This window comes from Pantherophis guttatus, chromosome 4 (genome assembly GCF_059756535.1).
Source record: "Pantherophis guttatus breed Tessera chromosome 4, ASM5975653v1, whole genome shotgun sequence".
In the NCBI taxonomy this organism is placed as follows: Eukaryota; Metazoa; Chordata; class Lepidosauria; order Squamata; family Colubridae; genus Pantherophis; species Pantherophis guttatus.
In genome coordinates this window covers 5,357,698-5,374,862 of record NC_142066.1, presented here as the reverse complement: position 1 = coordinate 5,374,862, position 17,165 = coordinate 5,357,698, and the positions used below count along the sequence as shown (strand labels likewise).

Sequence of the window (17,165 nt, the reverse complement as noted above, 5' to 3'; positions counted from 1 at the left end):
ACCGTTGCACCATCCCCTGTGGTCACACGATCAAAATTCAGATGCTTGGCAAGTGACTCATACTTATGACCACTGCTGTGTCCCCGGGTCATAAGTGATTCCCCTTTGGAGACCTTCGGACAAGCAAAGTAAAACGGGGAAGCCAGATTCACTTAACGACCGTTGTTACTCACTTAACAACTGCAGTGGTTCGCTTAACCACTCTGCCAAGAAGCGGTTTGGTGCCAGAAACTAGAAATAAATGCTAGTTTGTGGCAAAAAAAATCTTCACTGCCGTTCATGTGAAGGTGGGGGCAACGCAAACAGCCATCAATGCTGGCCAGTTGCCAAGTGCCCAAGTTCATGTGGCCTTAGGGAGGGGTGAGGAGATGGAAACTGTAACTTTTGAAAGCGGGTCCTAAGTCCCATTTTCGGTGTCATAACTTCGAACAGTTGCTAAGTGGCCGGTCATGAATGGAATAGGGATAGGAAATAGGAATAAAAAATAGAATAACATAGAATAGCATAGAATAGTATAGAAAATATGGAATGGAATGGAATGGAACATTAGAATAGAACGGAACAGAACAGAATTCAGAATAGAATATAGAATAGAATAGAATAGAATAGAATAGAATAGAATAGAATAGAATAGAATAGAAAATATGGAATGGAATGGAGTGGAGTGGAATGGAATGGAACATTAGAATAGAACGGAACAGAACAGAATTCAGAATAGAATATAGAATAGAATAGAATAGAATAGAATAGAATAGAATAGAATAGAATAGAAAATATGGAATGGAATGGAGTGGAGTGGAATGGAATGGAATATTAGAATAGAACGGAACAGAACAAAATAGAATTCAGAATAGAATAGAACATATGGAATGGAATGGAATAGAAAATATGGACGGGAAGGGAAGAGAAGGGAAGGGAAGGGAAAATAGAATAGGATAGGATAGGATAGGATAGGATAGGATAGGATAGGATAGGATAGGATAGGATAGAATAGAATAGAATAGAATAGAATAGAATAGAATAGAATAGAATAGAATAGAACATATGGAATGGGATGGAATAGAAAATATGGAAGGGAAGGGAAGGGAAGGGAAGGGAAGGGAAGGGAAGGGAAGGGAAGGGAAGGGAAGGGAAGGGAAGGGAAAATAGAATAGAATAGAATAGAATAGAATAGAATAGAATAGAATAGAATAGAATAGAATAGAATAGAATAGAATAGAATAGAATAGAATAACAGAGTTGGAAGGGAACTTGGAGGTCTTCTAGTCCAACCCCCTGCTCAGGCAGGAAACCTTACACCAGAGTTGGACGAACCTTTTCAGCACCGAGTGCCAAAACGGGAGTGCACGCGCATGTGCGGGGGAGTGCCAGAAACTGGAAGAGCAGGTCCCCGGTGTGCACGCGTGGGAGAGCCGGAAACCAGAAGAGGTCACCTGGTCTTACGGTTTCTGGCACGCATGCGCGTGTGAAGGCCGGCGCACCGGAAAGCAGAAGCTCAGTATGCGTGCCAGGGAGCTGCTCTTCCGGTTTCCGTCGCTCCCGCGTCTGCGAAACCAGCTTGCCGGCATAAACCCAGAAGAGCAACGGGCGACAGCTGGCGTGCCCGGAGAGACGGCCCGGCGTGTCACTTCCGGCACCCGTGCCATAGGTTCGCCATCCTGGCCTTCTACCATTTCAGACAAATGGTTGCCCCAATCGTCAAGGATACCGCCAATTACTCGAAAACCCAGGAGTCTCCAAATTGGCCGCTTGAAGACTGGTGGACTTCAACTCCCAGAATTCCCCAGCCAGCATGGCTAGTTTGGGAATTCTGGGAGTTGGAAGTCCACCAGTCTTAAAGCAGACATGTCTGGAGACCTTTGCTCCAAACCGCAGTTTAGCGCAGCCATCATCTTTTTTTTCTTTTTTTTAAAATTTAATTTATATGCCGCCCTTCTCCGGAGACTCAGGGCGGCTTACAATGTGCTCAGCAATAGCCTTCATCCTTTTGTATATTTTTATACAAAGTCAGCTTATTGCCCCCACAACTAGGTCCTCAATTTTACCTACCTTAGAAAGGATGGAAGGCTGAGTCAACCTTGAGCCTTGGCGAGATTCGAACCTGCAGTAATTGCAGGCAGCTGGTCTTAATAACCAGCTTAATAACAGGGTGCCTTAGACCACTGTACTACCAAGGCTCTTATCTCTGTCAAAATAATTGTTTCTTAGGCCAAATGAATTCCAAACGGAGTACAACGTGTCCCTATCCTTTTTCCGTGTATTCGTGGAACCGATTCTGAAGCCATATAGACCAAAAAGACTAGCCCAGTAAAGCACATTCGCAAAGGTTATTCTTTGCTTCTCGTTGCCTCCGTAACAAAAACATCTCTACCAGGGGTGAAATGCTCCCGGTTCGGACCGGATCACCCGATCCGGTAGCGATGGAGGCGGGTGGTTCGGAGAACCGGTTGCAAAAAATTCCTGCCCCCCCCCCCATAGTGTTGTGGCTCCGATCCCCAAGCCCATCTTATCGAAGGAAGAAGGCTCCAAACATGAAGGAGAGGAGCCGGCCAGGCCTCCCTCTCCAGGCCCCTCCTCTCTGGCAATGCCTCAGGTGTCTGCCGAGGGAGAGGAGATTGACCAGGAGCCAGGTGTCTCCGATGACAGCGATGTGGGTGATAAGTCGTTCCTGGATCCACGCCAACGAAGGCGAGATAAACGTTTGCAGCAGATGAGGAGGCGTGCCAGGGATTAAGCTGAGTCACTGGACCATACCCCACCAGCTATATAAGAGAGTGTGGTGGCCATTTAGACTCTGTGACGGACAAAGCTAACTTCTGGCTAGTTACTTTGTACAACGCCTGATCTGCTGAAGGTTTCATGTTTGAGCTGGACTGTTTTGAAAACTGTGTGTATTAGTTGGTGTTATCTGGTGGAGGAACACTCCCTCTTCTTGAAGTAAAGCACTTGGCAGACGGTTATCGTATTGCTGCCAAGTTCCTGATAACGAACCTTGTGTGTGCCGAGTACTTCTTTAACCCCCGGCTGGCTGTTTGTGTGTGTGGGGGGGGACGGGGACAGAACATCTGCCCAGCTGAGCCGCACAATCATCAGAGGCTTTTTTAAAAAAAATTTAAAAGCATTTTTTCTACAACCTCTTCAGCCGAAAAAATGCTTTGAAAAGTAAAAAAAAAAAAAGCCTCTGATGATCGTGCGGCTCAGCTGGGATCGTCAGAGGCATTTAAAAGAAAAAAAGCCTCTGCCGATCAGGCAACTCAGCTTGGATTGTCAGAGGCATTTAAAAGAAAAAAACCCTCTGACAATCAGGCAACTCAGCTGAAATCGTCAGAGCCATTTAAAAGAAAAAAAGTTTTTTTTTCTTTTAAATGCCTCTGATGATCCAAGCTCTGACGATCCCAGCTGCCTGATGGCAGAGGCTTTTTTTCTTTTAAATGCCTCTGATGATCCAAGCTGAGTTGCCTGATCGGCAGAGGCTTTTAAAAGAAGAAAAGCCTCTGCTGATCAGGCAACTCAGCTGGGATCGTCGGAGCCTTTTGAAAGCATTTTTTACAACCTCTTTGCCGAAGAGGTTGTAGAAAAAATGTTTTTAAAAGTTTAAAAAAAAATTGGCCACGCCCATCCAGTCACATTACTCCCACCACCAAGCCACGCCCACACAACCGGTAGCAACAAGTTTTAGATTTCACCACTGATCGTTCGTCCCTTCCCAAGGTCAACTCACCGCCTCTGAATTCCGGCGAACTTTCTCCAGTTCAGAATCTGCCCGGATCCACGGAGACAGTTTTCCAACAATCAGCGTGTTCCAGTCTAAGGAGGAGCAAGATATTGTGAGGGTTCACACAAACACGGGGGGGTCGGTTTAGCAGTGAGAGTCAAACTGAGAATGGCGTATGCGCGTTAAAACCAACCGAAATCACGTTCAGGAAAATCGTAACGACGGAGTAATAATTTCTGTGCCGAACAACGGCAGAATTAAGAATTCACCCGGGGGTTAAGCAATTCCATCATTTCCTCATTTTTAGTTTTCTTTTGTTTGGGGTAGCGAAAACAAGCCAGGTTTATGCATAAGTGAAGTTAGAAATTACAGAAATTTTTAATTATTAAAATTAAAATACCAGGTCTCCAGGTACAATGAAAAAGGGCTTAGCTTTTGTTAATTATAGGTAGTGCTCGACTTACGATTCCAACTGAGCATATTGGAACTTCAAATGGTCATTAAATGAAGTGTTATAAGTCGAGGACTACCTGAATAAAGTATCAAGATTGAATTGCTTTGCTTCTTTCAAACCTAACGCTTTTCAACTTGCCAATGAACTGGGGGGAGGGAAGGGGAAAAACAGAATACTGAGAATGTGCGCGTGGATTATTGAAAGCCTGGAAACCATCAAGGTCACCACTGCAGGTGCTTGAGAAAGGGATGGACTGTTCCCATAACAAAAGGACGTTTCATAATTGGACAATGTGATCACCCAGAGGTGAGGAGGAAGGGAAGCTATTGTTTAACTGGGCAAGCATTTGCACGGGAAAACCAGAGCTGGTTTTGATTCTTCAGTACCAAAATGATGTATCCAATGAAGTTTTACTTTTGGGAATTCAAAGCTCCCGGGAATGTTTTCTTATTTTGGGTTCACTAGTCCCGACAGTTTACATTAAGCCAGTTTGGTCTAGTGCAGTGATGGCTAACCTTTTTGCCATCGCGTGCCAGGAGAGGGGGGGCGGGGGAGGGTCGCGCACGCACGTGCCCACGCACATGCGCACGCAACCCCCCTCCCCCGCTCCTGGCACATGATGGCCTGGTAGGCCCGTTTTTCTTTCTTACCTGGTTCCAAATTCTCTCTATGCATCCGGGAAGGGAGAAAACAGCCTTTCCCACTCCCTTGGAGGCCCTACGGAGGCTGAAAGGGCCCATTTCCCAACTCTCGGTGGGACAGGAAGTGACATTTTTTGCTGTCCCCAGCCTCCAGAACCTCTCTAGGAATCTCTAGGAGCCTCTCTAGGAGTCTCTGGAGGCTGGGGACAGGAAAAAAACGTCACTTCCTGTCCCACCGGGAATCGGGAAATGGGCCCTTTCAGCCTCCGTAGGGCCTCCAAGGGAGTGGGAAAGGCTGTTTTCGTCCTTCCCAGATACACAGAGAGGATCTGGAGCCAGGTAAGAAAGAAAAACGGGCCTTCCCCACCCCCCCAGGCCTTCCAGAGGCAGGAAACAGCCTGTTTCCCTACTTCTGGTGGGCCCAGAAGGCCCGAAAATCAGCTGACCGGCGCGCACATGCGCCCCAGAGCTGAGCTGGCGTGCCCATTAATATGGCTCCGCGTGCCACCTGTGGCATGCGTGCCATAGGTTCGCCATCACGGGTCTAGTGGTTAAGGCACCAGGCTAGAAAGCAGGAGGCCATGAGTTCAGGTCCTGCCTTAGTCATGAAAACCAGCCTGTGTGACTTTGGCCAATCACAAGGAGGCTGTGAGTTCTAGTCCCGCCTTAGGCCCGAAAGCTGGCTGGGTGACTTTGGGCCCGTCCCTCTTTCTCTCAGCCCAACCCACCTCGCAGGGTTGTTGTTTTGGGGAAAATAGGAAGAAGGGGTGTGTGTTGGCTATTGTTTTAGCCTTTAATTGTTTGTAAAAATAATAAAGGTGGGATATATGTGAATGAATGAATGAATGAATGAATGAATAGATGGATGGATGGATGGATGGATGGATGGATGGATGGATGGATGGATGAAAGAGGGGTCCTTGGTGCCGTCTAAGCTTGCTTGTTTTCTTGCAAACATCTTATGACCCTAACTAGGTAACATCATCAGTGCTAGCATTGATGATGTTACCTAGTTAGGGTCATGAAACGTTTGCAAGAAAACAATTAAGCTCAGAGAGCACCAAGAAGCCCTCGTTTCAACCCTGAGCTACAAATATTCTCTTTTATGGATGGATGGATGGATGGATGGATGGATGGATGGATGGGAGGGAGGGAGGGAGGGAGGGAGGAAAAGGAAAGGAAGGAAGGAATAACCTGCCCTTTTTTTGTTCTCTCTGCTCAGGGACATTAAGTGAAATCAAAGTTTCTGAAATTCTCACCTCTCCCTGAGAGTAATAGGTCAGAGCGAGTCTGCGGTCCTGGTCGGTGTTTAGCCGGCTCCTGGAAAAATTCTCTCTTGTATCGAGGATGGAAAATCGGCATGCAGAGAAAATCGAATCTATGGAATAGGTGGCGAGGGAGGGGGGAAAAAAAACCAGCCCTGTGAAGACCCTGATGTTGGAAGACACAACATGGCTGGCTGCGTTTCCACAACAGACTCAACTTCAAACAAGTCAGCTAGATTTTAGCTTAATGAGACATACAATATTATAGATAGATAGATAGATAGATAGATAGATAGATAGATAGATAGATAGATAGATAGATAGATATAGATATGTCTCATTAATGAGACATATATTGTCTCATTAATATTTTAATAATTAATTTTTAATTTAATATATTAAATTTTAATTAATAATTGTCTCATTAATGAGAGATACAATATACGATAGATAGATGAGAGAGAGAGAGAGAGAGAGAGAGAGAGTGAGTGAGTTTTCCTATCGAAGCACCTGGTCTACCCCAATATGGGAGGGAGCATACTGCATCCCTTTCGCCTTTCAGCTCCAATCCAGGAGCCCTCAAGCAGTCGCATTCACGACCAACCATTTTATACCAAATTTATATTCGCTGATAAATAAAGGGAGAGTAGTATAGATCTATTTCAAGCTATTTAGCTACTTAGTCTCCCTTCATTTCTTTATCAGCAAATATATATATATGTGTGTGTGTGTGTGTGTGTGTGTATGTGTGTGTGTGTGTGTTTTCGTAGAATTTTGTAAATTTCATATATATATACACACACACACACATATATCTATATACGTTTCCCCGAAAATAAGACCATCTTATATTTTTTTGACCTTGGCCTTATTACCATGCATTCAAAAGCCCAATTGGGCTTATTATCAGGGGGTGTCTTATTAGGGGGAAAACAGGGTACATACATATACATACATGTCAAGTTTCGAGGTCGTCTCAAATAAATTGCATTTCAAACAAAGTCTTTGAAGAAAAACTCCTATTTATTAAGCACGACATTCTAACCTGACTGCAAACGAAGCCAACACTGACTTCCAGCCCCAAAACCCTCCCTTTCCGTTCCCCACTCCCCTGCACTCATTGGCCATCTTCCAAGTCATTCTACCCCTAATCTACTCCACCTCAAAGGAATTCCCCCCCTCCCATCTCATCTCCTAGGGGATATTATCTCCAGGGAAAATAAGTGGGTGAAAAGTCAAACGTCCCTTTCCAGACGCCTTCGCTTCTCCTTCTTATGTCAGCACTAGAGTAAATGCAGCTTGAAGTGCTGACATCCATATACACACACACCATTCCAGACAAATGGTTGACCAATCATTTCTTAAAAACCTACACTGATGGAGCACCCACAACTTCTGGTGGCAAGCTGTTCCACTGATTAATTATTCTCACTGTCAGGAAATTTCTCCTTAATTTTAGGTTGCTTCTCTCCTTGGTTAGTTTCCCTCCATCGCTTCTTGTCCTGCCCTCAGGTGCTTTGGAGAAGAGCTTGACTCCCTCTTCTTTGTGGCAGCCCCTGAGATATTGGAACATTGCTATCATGTCTTCCCTAGTCCTTCTTTTCATTAAATTCATTAAATAAATTAAAATGAGGACCCAGTTGTGGGAGCAATAAGCTGACTTTGTATAAAATATACAAAAGGATGAAGGCTATTGCTGAGCACATTGTAAGCCGCCCTGAGTCTCCGGAGAAGGGCGGCATATAAATCAAATTAAAAAAATAAATAAAAAATTAGACATGCCCAGTTCCTGCAACCGTTCTTCGTATGTTTTACCTTCCAGTCCCCTAATCATCTTTGTTGCTCTTCTCTGCACTCTTTTCTAGAGTCTCCACATCTTTTTTTTTTTTTTTTACATCGTGGCGACCAAAACTGGATGCCATATTCAAAGTATGGCCTTACCCAACCGTTTTCCCCCTGATGATTTTCTTCTGCTGCGTAAGGTCATTTCTTCTCCTGCGGGCTATTTGATCTGCTGAGCTGTGAAATGTTAATTTCCCTCCCCCCCAATGGATTACGTGAAGAATTTCACCGCCACCCTTTCTCCTTTTTTAACGGCTAATTGTTTGCACAAGTGCCGTTTTTAATTCTGCTGATCAGAAGTGTTAAGAGAACACTCTGCGCGTTTGCGTTTTAAGGGACAGATGGCAAAACATCAATTCCAATCAAAGCAACAGACAATGTGCCTTTGCCAGTACATTCTTTTTTGAATGAAATATAGGTTATTCCCAACAGTTCACAGAGCACCTCCTTCGTTGTTGTTGTTTTAAAAAAAATGATCTTTACAGGGGCAATGAGGCTTATCTTCAAAGCCTTTCTTTTTTTTTTTGAGATTATTATGGTGTTTTTTTCTTTTTTTAGGGTAGCTCTTGAGACACGAAAAACTGCCTCCAGACAAATGTTTATCCGCCGGGAATTGTTTACTTTTCTGCCAACGCAGCCAAAATGCCTCAGATAAAAGATTTACGGACTGTAATCCACAAATGTTTACGTCGTCTGTCTTTAAGGGGCCCTAAGATGTGGCTTTTGCTGAATCAGAAGGATACAGCTACCCCCCCTCTGCAAATGCTTCCTGTACATGTTTGGGAGACTGTACTCAAAGAACTCTGGGGGGTGGGGAGGGGGGGCTGCCAGACGGATTAAAGAAATGTGCCGCCCGGGAAAAAGATTGCAAAACGAACGAGGATCGGAAGGAGAAAAGAATCCAAGCGATGAAACTGAAGGTAACAATGCTGGATTGATTGGCTGCATCTCTGGAGCGAATCCGCAGCAACTGAAATAGCAATGAGAGTTGGAAGGGACTTTGGAGGTCATCTAGTCCAATCCCGCAGAAGACCTACACTAGGGTTTCGAACCGCCGACCTTTCTGATCGACAAGCTCAGTGTCTTAGCCACTGAGCCACCTAGTCAGTGAACACAGAGACTTCTGCTGGCAGATTACTTTGAGAAGATGTAGTAGGCTGGTACCACGGGCCTCCCTGCCCAACAGGAACCCCCCAAAATGGAATTTGGTCCAGGGCTAGAACAAGCAAACAACCTCCTAGAGGGAGGGAGGGAGGAGAGAAGGAAAGAAGATAGAGATGTACGCTGGCCGGCTGATTTTTGGAGACCCTCCGGAGGCAGGAAACAGCCCATTTGCTGACTTCCGGTGGGACAGGAAGGCCCGTTTTTCGCTCTCCCCAGGCTCCAGAGCCTTTCTAGGAGCCTGGGGAGGGTAAAAACCGCCTTCCCCATTGCTCTGGAGGCCCTCCGGAGGACAGAAACAGCCCGTTTGCCGACTTCCAGTGGGACCAGAAGTTGGGAAATGGGTCATTTCCGGCCTCCAGAGGACCTCTGGGGGGGGAAAGGACATTTTCACCCTCCCCAAGCTCCAAGAAAGCCTCTGGAGCCTGGGGAGGGCGAAAAACAGGCCTACCGGGCCCACTATGCCATCACTTGCCAAAAGCAGGGGGTTGGACTAGAAGACCTCGTAAGGCCCCTTCCAGCTCTTTTCTGATTGATTACTAATTTGAGTTGTGCACATCGCTTACGAGTTAATTTTGAGGTTCAGCAGTAAATCCATTTCATAGGTAGATGCCTCACACTCCCCTTCTATTTTTAAGGGCACAACTCTATCTCCATCTAATTATAAATAGATTTTGACTCCTGATCCTTTTTTCGCCCCCCCTCCCCCGAACCTTAAAATCTCTTCTTGGAAAGGTCTTTTCATACTAATGAATTGGTGCAATATCCTTCTTGGGATTGCCGCGACATAAAATTTGCTACCAACTGTTTTATCTTTTGGCCAATCACCCCCAACGCTCTTCCCCACTGGAGAAAGATAGCCAGCGGGACTGGGGAACCCAGATCGGGATGGAGCCCATTAAACAGGGTGGATAAAAATCAATGATTTTTTTTAAAAAATCAAAAAAATCAGATTTTTTTGATTTAAATTGGATTTTTTTTATTTAAATCGGATTTTTTTTTATTTTTATTGAATTTATTTTAATAAAAAACTTTTGGGGTAAAAATCTATTGTAAAATAGTTTTCTATTTAAGATACATTAATAATTTTGTTTATTCAGCATGAAATGGAGCTTAGTTATGTAGCACAAGGCTGTATATTCTGCAACACTGGGACTATCGGTGAGTCAACAGCGGGTCAAAGGAGTAGCAGAGATGACAGTTGCTCTTTAAAAATTATGATTTAAATCGAGTTGATTTAAATCAAGTCTTTTTACTAGTGATTCAAATCATGATTTAAATCGACTCGATTTAAATCAAATCCACCCTGCCATTAAATCAGGGGTCACCAACCTTTCGGATCTCAGGGACCACCAAATTCATAATTTTAAATCCCGCGGACCACTAATATCATCTGCCTAATGACCAGCTGGTTGGGTGGGCTAGGTGGTCATGTGACTGGGTAGGCGTGGCCAACACGATGTCACTCACATCGAGGGGCACCTGGATGGCCTCTACTCACCCCTCCTTCCCCAGCCACTCTTCGCCTGCCTGCCCGGGCTCCTTAGGGTCCCAAAAGGAAGCTGGAGCTAAGCAGTCACCATGAGAAAGAGTTGGCAAAACAGCTGGCTCAGTTCAAATTGGATCTGGCCGTGAAGGAGGCACAGCAGAAGCATCTCACTGAGGACTACGAGCATAGGCTTTCCAAGCAGAGAGAAGACCTGCGGGAGTGCAAGGCCAGGTACCGGCGCCTGGAGGCTCAGTGGGCTGAGATGGTCAGCCAATTCTAAATCATGATGCAGTCCCACTGGAAGGAGGCCCTCCGGCTCTTTGCCACCAGTGGCTCTTCCCTCCAGCCTTCGCCCAAAGTTCACACCAGGAGGCTGAAGCAGATCCCAAGTCGGAATTCCTGTCCCCCTCCGACCCACACAAAAAGACCCCGAAGGGGAGACTCTCTGCAGCAACACAAATGTTCATTGCACGTATCCAGCCCAGGGGCCATAGTTTGAGGACCCCTGATTTAGTGTAATATAAAAAAATGCAAATAATTTTTCTGCGGACCAACAAAATTTTCTCGCAGACCACCAATGGTCCACGGACTACCAGTTGGTGACCGCTGCATTAAATGGCTCGTGTGAGGTGCTATCGCCGGGGCGAGGCGGGAGTGGTGATTTTAGTATATTTAGTATATTATTTTACTATATTAAATTTATTATATGACTCTGATTAGTTTTATTGTTTTTATGTGGGGTTTTATCCTGTAAGCCGCCTTAAGTTGCCATATGAGCATAGGCGGCAGTATAAATTCCCTAAATAAGTAAATTCCCTAAATAAAAGATAACCAAAATAAACAGACATCATTAATTGGTGTGTGGAAGTCACTGGAGGGGCAAAAGAGAAACCAGGGTCTCCTTTTCTCTAACACAGAATCACTCTCTGAGAACAGAATGACTAGTCTAAAGTTCAGAAGAGTGAAGGGAGACATAAGAGCAGTGTTCCAATATTTGAGGGGATACCACAAAGAAGAGGGGGTCACCCTATTTTCCAAAGCACCTGAGGGCAGAACAAGAAGTAATGGATGGAAGCTTATCAAGGATAGATCCAACCGAGACCTAAAAAGAAATTTCCCAACAGTGAGAACAATTAATCAATGACATGGTTTGCCACCAGAAACTATGGGTGCGCCATCATTTTTAAGAGGTTTTTAAGACAGCCATTTGTCTGGAGTGGTATATAGACTCTCCTGCTTGAGAAGCGGGTTGGACTGGAAGATCTCCAAGGTCCCTCTCAACTCTGTTATTCTGTTAATTATAGCAGAAAATGACTCCCTGGCAAATCTATTTAAAATACACAGGTGATTAGATGGATGGATGGATGGATGGATGGATGGATGGATGGATGGACGGACAGACAGTGGTACCTTGGTACTCAACTGCTTTGAAAACTCATCGAATTTGGTACCCAATGCCTTTTGATACAAAAATGTAGTTCCAGTACTCATAATTTCTTTCGTACTCAATGAACAAACTAGAACTTGTCGGTGTCGGATGCCTTGTGGCTCACTAAACCATTTCTTATGGGAAAAAATTGTTTGATACTCATGATTTTTTGTACTCATCGCGCTTCCAGGAACCAATTGATGATGAGTACCAAGGTACCACTGTAAATGGATAATGGATGGATGGATAGATGAAGATAAATGATAAATGATGATGGATATAGATATAGATAGATATAAAGAGATGGATGGAGAGAGAGAGATGATAAATGATAGAAAAAGAAAGATGATATAGATGATTGATAAGACAGATAGATGGCTGGCTGGCTGGATGATAGGCAAAGAGCCTTGTTAGTACAGTGGTCTAAGGCACCCTGTTATTAAGCTGGTTATTAAGACCAGCTGCCTGCAATTACTGCAGGTTCGAATCTCGCCAAGGCTCAAGGTTGACTCAGCCTTCCATCCTTTCTAAGGTAGGTAAATTGAAGACCCAGTTTGTGGGGGCAATAAACTGACTTTGTATAAATATACAAAAGAATGAAGGCTATTGCTTAGCGCATTGTAAGCCGCCCTGAGTGTCCGGAGAAGGACGGCATATAAATCAAATTAAAAAAACAAAAAACAAATAGAAGGTAGGTAGGTAGACAGACAGACAGACAGACAGATAGATGATAAATGATAGAGGATGATGGAAGAGAAAAAGAAAGATGATAGATGATGGATGGATGGATGGATGATAGGCAGACAGATAGAAGGTAGGCAGACAGACAGACAGACAGATAGATGATAAATGATAGAGGATGATGGAAGATAGAAAAAGAAAGATGAGAGAGAGAGAGAGGATAAATGATAGCGGATGATGGAAGATAGAAAAAGAAAGGTGAGAGAGAGAGGATAAATGATAGAGGATGATGGAAGATAGAAAAAGAAAGATGAGAGAGAGAGAGGATAAATGATAGAGAATGATGGAAGATAGAAAAAGAAAGATGAGAGACAGAGAGGATTAATGATAGAGGATGATGGAAGTTATAAAAAGAAAGATAGATGATTGATAGATGGATGGATGATAGGCAGAGATAGAAGGTAGACAGACAGACAGATAGATAAGACAGACAGACAGATGATAAATGATAGAGGATGATGGAAGAGAAAAAGAAAGATGATAGATGATGGATGGATGATAGGCAGACAGATAGAAGGTAGGCAGACAGACAGACAGACAAATAGACAGACAGATAGATGATAAATAATAGAGGATGACGGAAGATAGAAAAAGAAAGATGAGAGAGAGGATAAATGATAGAGGATGATGGAAGATAGAAAAAGAAAGATGATTGATAGATGGATGGATGGATGGATGGATGATAGGCAGACAGATAGAAGGTAGACAGACAGACAGATAAGACAGATATAGATGATAAGTGATAGAGGATGATGAAAGATAGAAAAAGAAAGATGATAAGAATTAGATAGATGGATGGATGGATGATAGGCAGACAGATAGAAGGCAGACATAGATGGTAGGTAGAGATAGATAGATAGATAGATAGATAGATAGATAGATAGATAGAAAGATAGATAGAGGATGGATAGAGGGAGGGAGGGAAAAATAAATGAATTTAGCAAGCTTCTTCTGAATCTCATTTTTGCCTTCTGAGGGCAACTATCATGGGTCAGATGAGCAGCGTAGAAATTTGATACGTAAGTAAATAAGTAGAAATTCCCCCCCCCCCAAAAAGCTAAATATATTCCGGCCTTACTGGCGAACCTCCACAAAAATCTCACAATTGCCCCTTCAAGTTTCTAATCATGAAATGGAAAAAGGGCCAAGTCTCCATCCCACTCAACGCTCCCCACCAGTTTCGGAGGGAGCAGTCTGAGAGGAATATTTGTGATACACATACACACACACACACACACACACAACCCTCTTGACTCCATTAGAACACCTCAGTTGAACATTTTGCCACCTTTTCTTTTTTTTTTGTTTTTTAAAAAAAGGATTTTTGCCTCACTTCCATGTGGACTACAACTCCCATCATGCCATTGGCTTTCTGGCAATGAGGGGAGCCGCATTCCCAATGCGTCTCGGAGACGGGGTCAGAGGTCATCCCAGGGGCGGGGTTAACGGCCCTTTCGCGCCGGCCCGGGGCCTCTCCGCCCCCCCCACGTCCCAGGTGAGGACAGGTAGAGGTCAGAGGTCATCCTGGCCCGAACGGCGCAGGTCAAAGGTCGCTGGCGGAGCACGTGGTTATTCTCACCCTTGTCTAGCAACCGCCCCCAGGGTGCCCGCCACTTCTGGGACGCAGCTCAGGTCCCTCCCGCAGGAGACCCGAGACACGCCGGCTGTCCCCGGCCCCACCGCGGACGAAGCCGCCGCCGCCGCCGCCATCGCCGCCGCTGTGGAAGCCGCCATGGCACGCCGCGCACAAGGGATAGAAGAGAGCCGGTTAGCCACGCCCCTTCCTCGGACCGAGCCACCAATCACGAGACGCCTTTCCCGGGACCTTGTAGGGGAGGAGCCAGCGTGCACCAAGAGGAGCCAATCAGAAACCAAGCTGCGGCGGTCGAGGGGCGGGGCTCCCTTACTTGAGGAGGGAACCTAAGGTTTTTGGGGGGGGGGAATTTCCCGTCATGCCTCTAGAAAGAGAACAGACCCGGCTTCTCCCTGAGGGAATAGGGCTTTCCGCTTTTGAGGACTACATAGACCACAGTGCATTGCTCGCCTAATCCTCCCCACTCCATTAGAACTAGAATTCCCAAGATGCATCAGGGTACCGCCAAAAAAAAAACAACCCACCAAACCTGCAATAGGATTGCTAGAAGCGAGGGCTCCCCCTATATAAAAGAGATACTACAAAGCTGCTGGTATGTCTGAGGGCCAGTGGCGCAATGGATAACGCGTCTGACTACGGATCAGAAGATTCTAGGTTCGACTCCTGGCTGGCTCGGTTCAGACGAATCTTTTGGTTTTTTTTCCCTTCAATTAAAAAATAAAAAAAAATGTATTTTTAATGCTTTGACTGTTTTGTGGGTTTTTTTTCTTTTTGGTCTTCTTGGATTTTTTTTTTCAATTTTGTATTTTAACTTTGTTCCGAATATACATACATATATACCTATACATAAATACATACATATATATATGTATGTATGTATGTGCATATATGTATGTATATGTATATATATATATGTGTGTGTGTGTGTATGTATATATTATTCAGAACAAAGTTGAAATTCAAAATTAAAGAAATAAACCAAGATAGTAAAATTAAAATTTGAAGTAAAATTTATATATATATATATATATATATATATTTTATATATATATAAAATTATATATATAATTATATATATATAAAATTATATATATAATTATATATATATATATAATTATATATATTATATAATATAATAATATAATTATATAATTATATTATATATAATTATAATATATATATATATTAATATATATCTTAATATATATTAAGAATTGTCCTAAAGATGCGAGTTCCAGGTATAGTTATAGAAGAGGCGATAGACATCACGATCTCCGGAACGTTTAAAAGTTTAAAATTTTTTATTCAATGGGGATTTTATACTCTGACGAAGTCGGTAGGGGCCGACGAAAGCTTAGCCCAAGTTTTAAAATAAAATTTTTTAAACTTTTAAACGTTCCGGAGATCGTCTTCTCCAATCTATTTGGAGATATTGATACCAATAAAATGATTTTGACCATCCTGACCAAAAAGTACCGAATATTTCATTTTTTGTTTTATTCAGAAATAAATAGTTTCTATAAATCTTATTATCTCTCTGATTGAACGTACACCATTTTTTTTTTGGTACATCCAGTTTCATGGGAATCAATATTTAGTACGGAAGAAATGGGACGATTTGACTCCTACCCACGATGGAAGGATGGTCGAGAGATTTTGGTGAAATGGATAAATTAATTTCTTTTATTAAAGAGATTTAAAAAAAAAAAAGCTTCATTTTAAGAAATCGAATTAGGACCTCGGCCAGGGGTCTGCACCCTTAAACACTCAAAGAGTCATTTGGACCCGTTTCCCACAGAAAAGAAAACACCGGGAGCCACAAAACCCTTCGTGTACCTGACTATTTCTTGAGCGGCCACAAAACTAGCATATGTAGTTGAATTAAACGTTCTGTTTTCTTCTGAAACTTCTATTTTCTTGGATTTATCCATGGTTGGCCTACTGGAGGTTGAAAAGCTCAATAAATCACGTGCTGGCGGGTGTCGCACATTGGCGGTTGTGACGCATATTTTGAGTGACAGGGAGCCGCAGCAGAGGGGTGAAAGAGCCACATGCGGCTCCAGAGCCGCAGGTTGCCGACCCCTGACCTAGACACATCAAGGATACTAAACTTTCACCTACCTGTGTAATTCTTAAAGAATGAGACGTCAGAAAATAATTTGAACAGATGCGGAATTTATATCAAGAGTTGTCCCTGACAATTCAATTTGGTGTGTGGATATATTGAAAGCAAACTGTAATAAACATTGTATACACGTCGATCTCAACTGAGCCCAAAATTTCCATTGCCAAGCGAGACAGTTGTTCAATGAACCTTGTCCCATTTTACGACCCCTCTTGCCACCATTGTTAAGTGAACCACAGCTCTTGTTCAATAAGTCACACAGTTGTTAAGTGAATCTGTCTTCCCCGTTGATTTTGTTTGTCACAAGGTTGCAAAAGGGGATCACGTCACCCCGGGACACTGTGACCGTCATAAGTATGAGTCAGTTGCCAAGCATCCGAATTTTGATCACGGAACCACGGGGATGCTGCGACGGTCGTTAAGTGTGAGAAGTGGTCATAACTCACTTTTTTCAGTGCCATTGTAACTTCAAATGGTCATTAAAGGAATGGTTATAAGTCAACTTGTATTTTTTGAATGCTACAGAGTAGTGCAGTGGCCTAAATATGGAGCTCTGGCCTCACATTCAGGAGGTTGCCAGTTTGATCCTAGGTAGAGGCAGATATTTCTCTTTCTGGGCACACTGAGAATATATCTGCTTAACAAAACTCCGCATTGGAAGTTTTGGTTATTCAATTGAATTGATAAAATGGGAAGAAATTTGGACGAA

The 17,165-nt window shown here is 43.6% G+C and overlaps 1 protein-coding gene and 1 non-coding gene across 3 annotated transcripts in view; one reads left to right on the top strand and one right to left on the bottom strand.

The window, feature by feature from the left end:
• The window catches only part of PRMT5 (protein arginine methyltransferase 5), a 39,512-nt gene extending 24,939 nt beyond the window's left edge, over positions 1-14,573 (bottom strand). Inside the window, exons 1-3 of one of the 2 annotated variants that reach the window (XM_087891682.1) lie at positions 14,317-14,573; positions 6,070-6,188; positions 3,722-3,807 (exon numbers count right to left, since the gene is read on the bottom strand). In XM_087891682.1, the coding sequence (XP_087747808.1) occupies positions 3,722-3,807; positions 6,070-6,188; positions 14,317-14,471 (360 nt within the window). In that variant the 5' untranslated portion in view covers positions 14,472-14,573. The remainder of the gene's footprint in view (positions 1-3,721; positions 3,808-6,069; positions 6,189-14,316) is intronic. The other variant, XM_087891683.1, reaches the window with a different exon arrangement.
• Positions 14,574-14,933: 360 nt separating this feature from the next.
• On the top strand, positions 14,934-15,006 carry TRNAR-ACG (transfer RNA arginine (anticodon ACG)). Its single transcript has one exon. It is a non-coding gene; the product is annotated as a tRNA-Arg (tRNA).
• Positions 15,007-17,165: the final 2,159 nt, after the last annotated feature.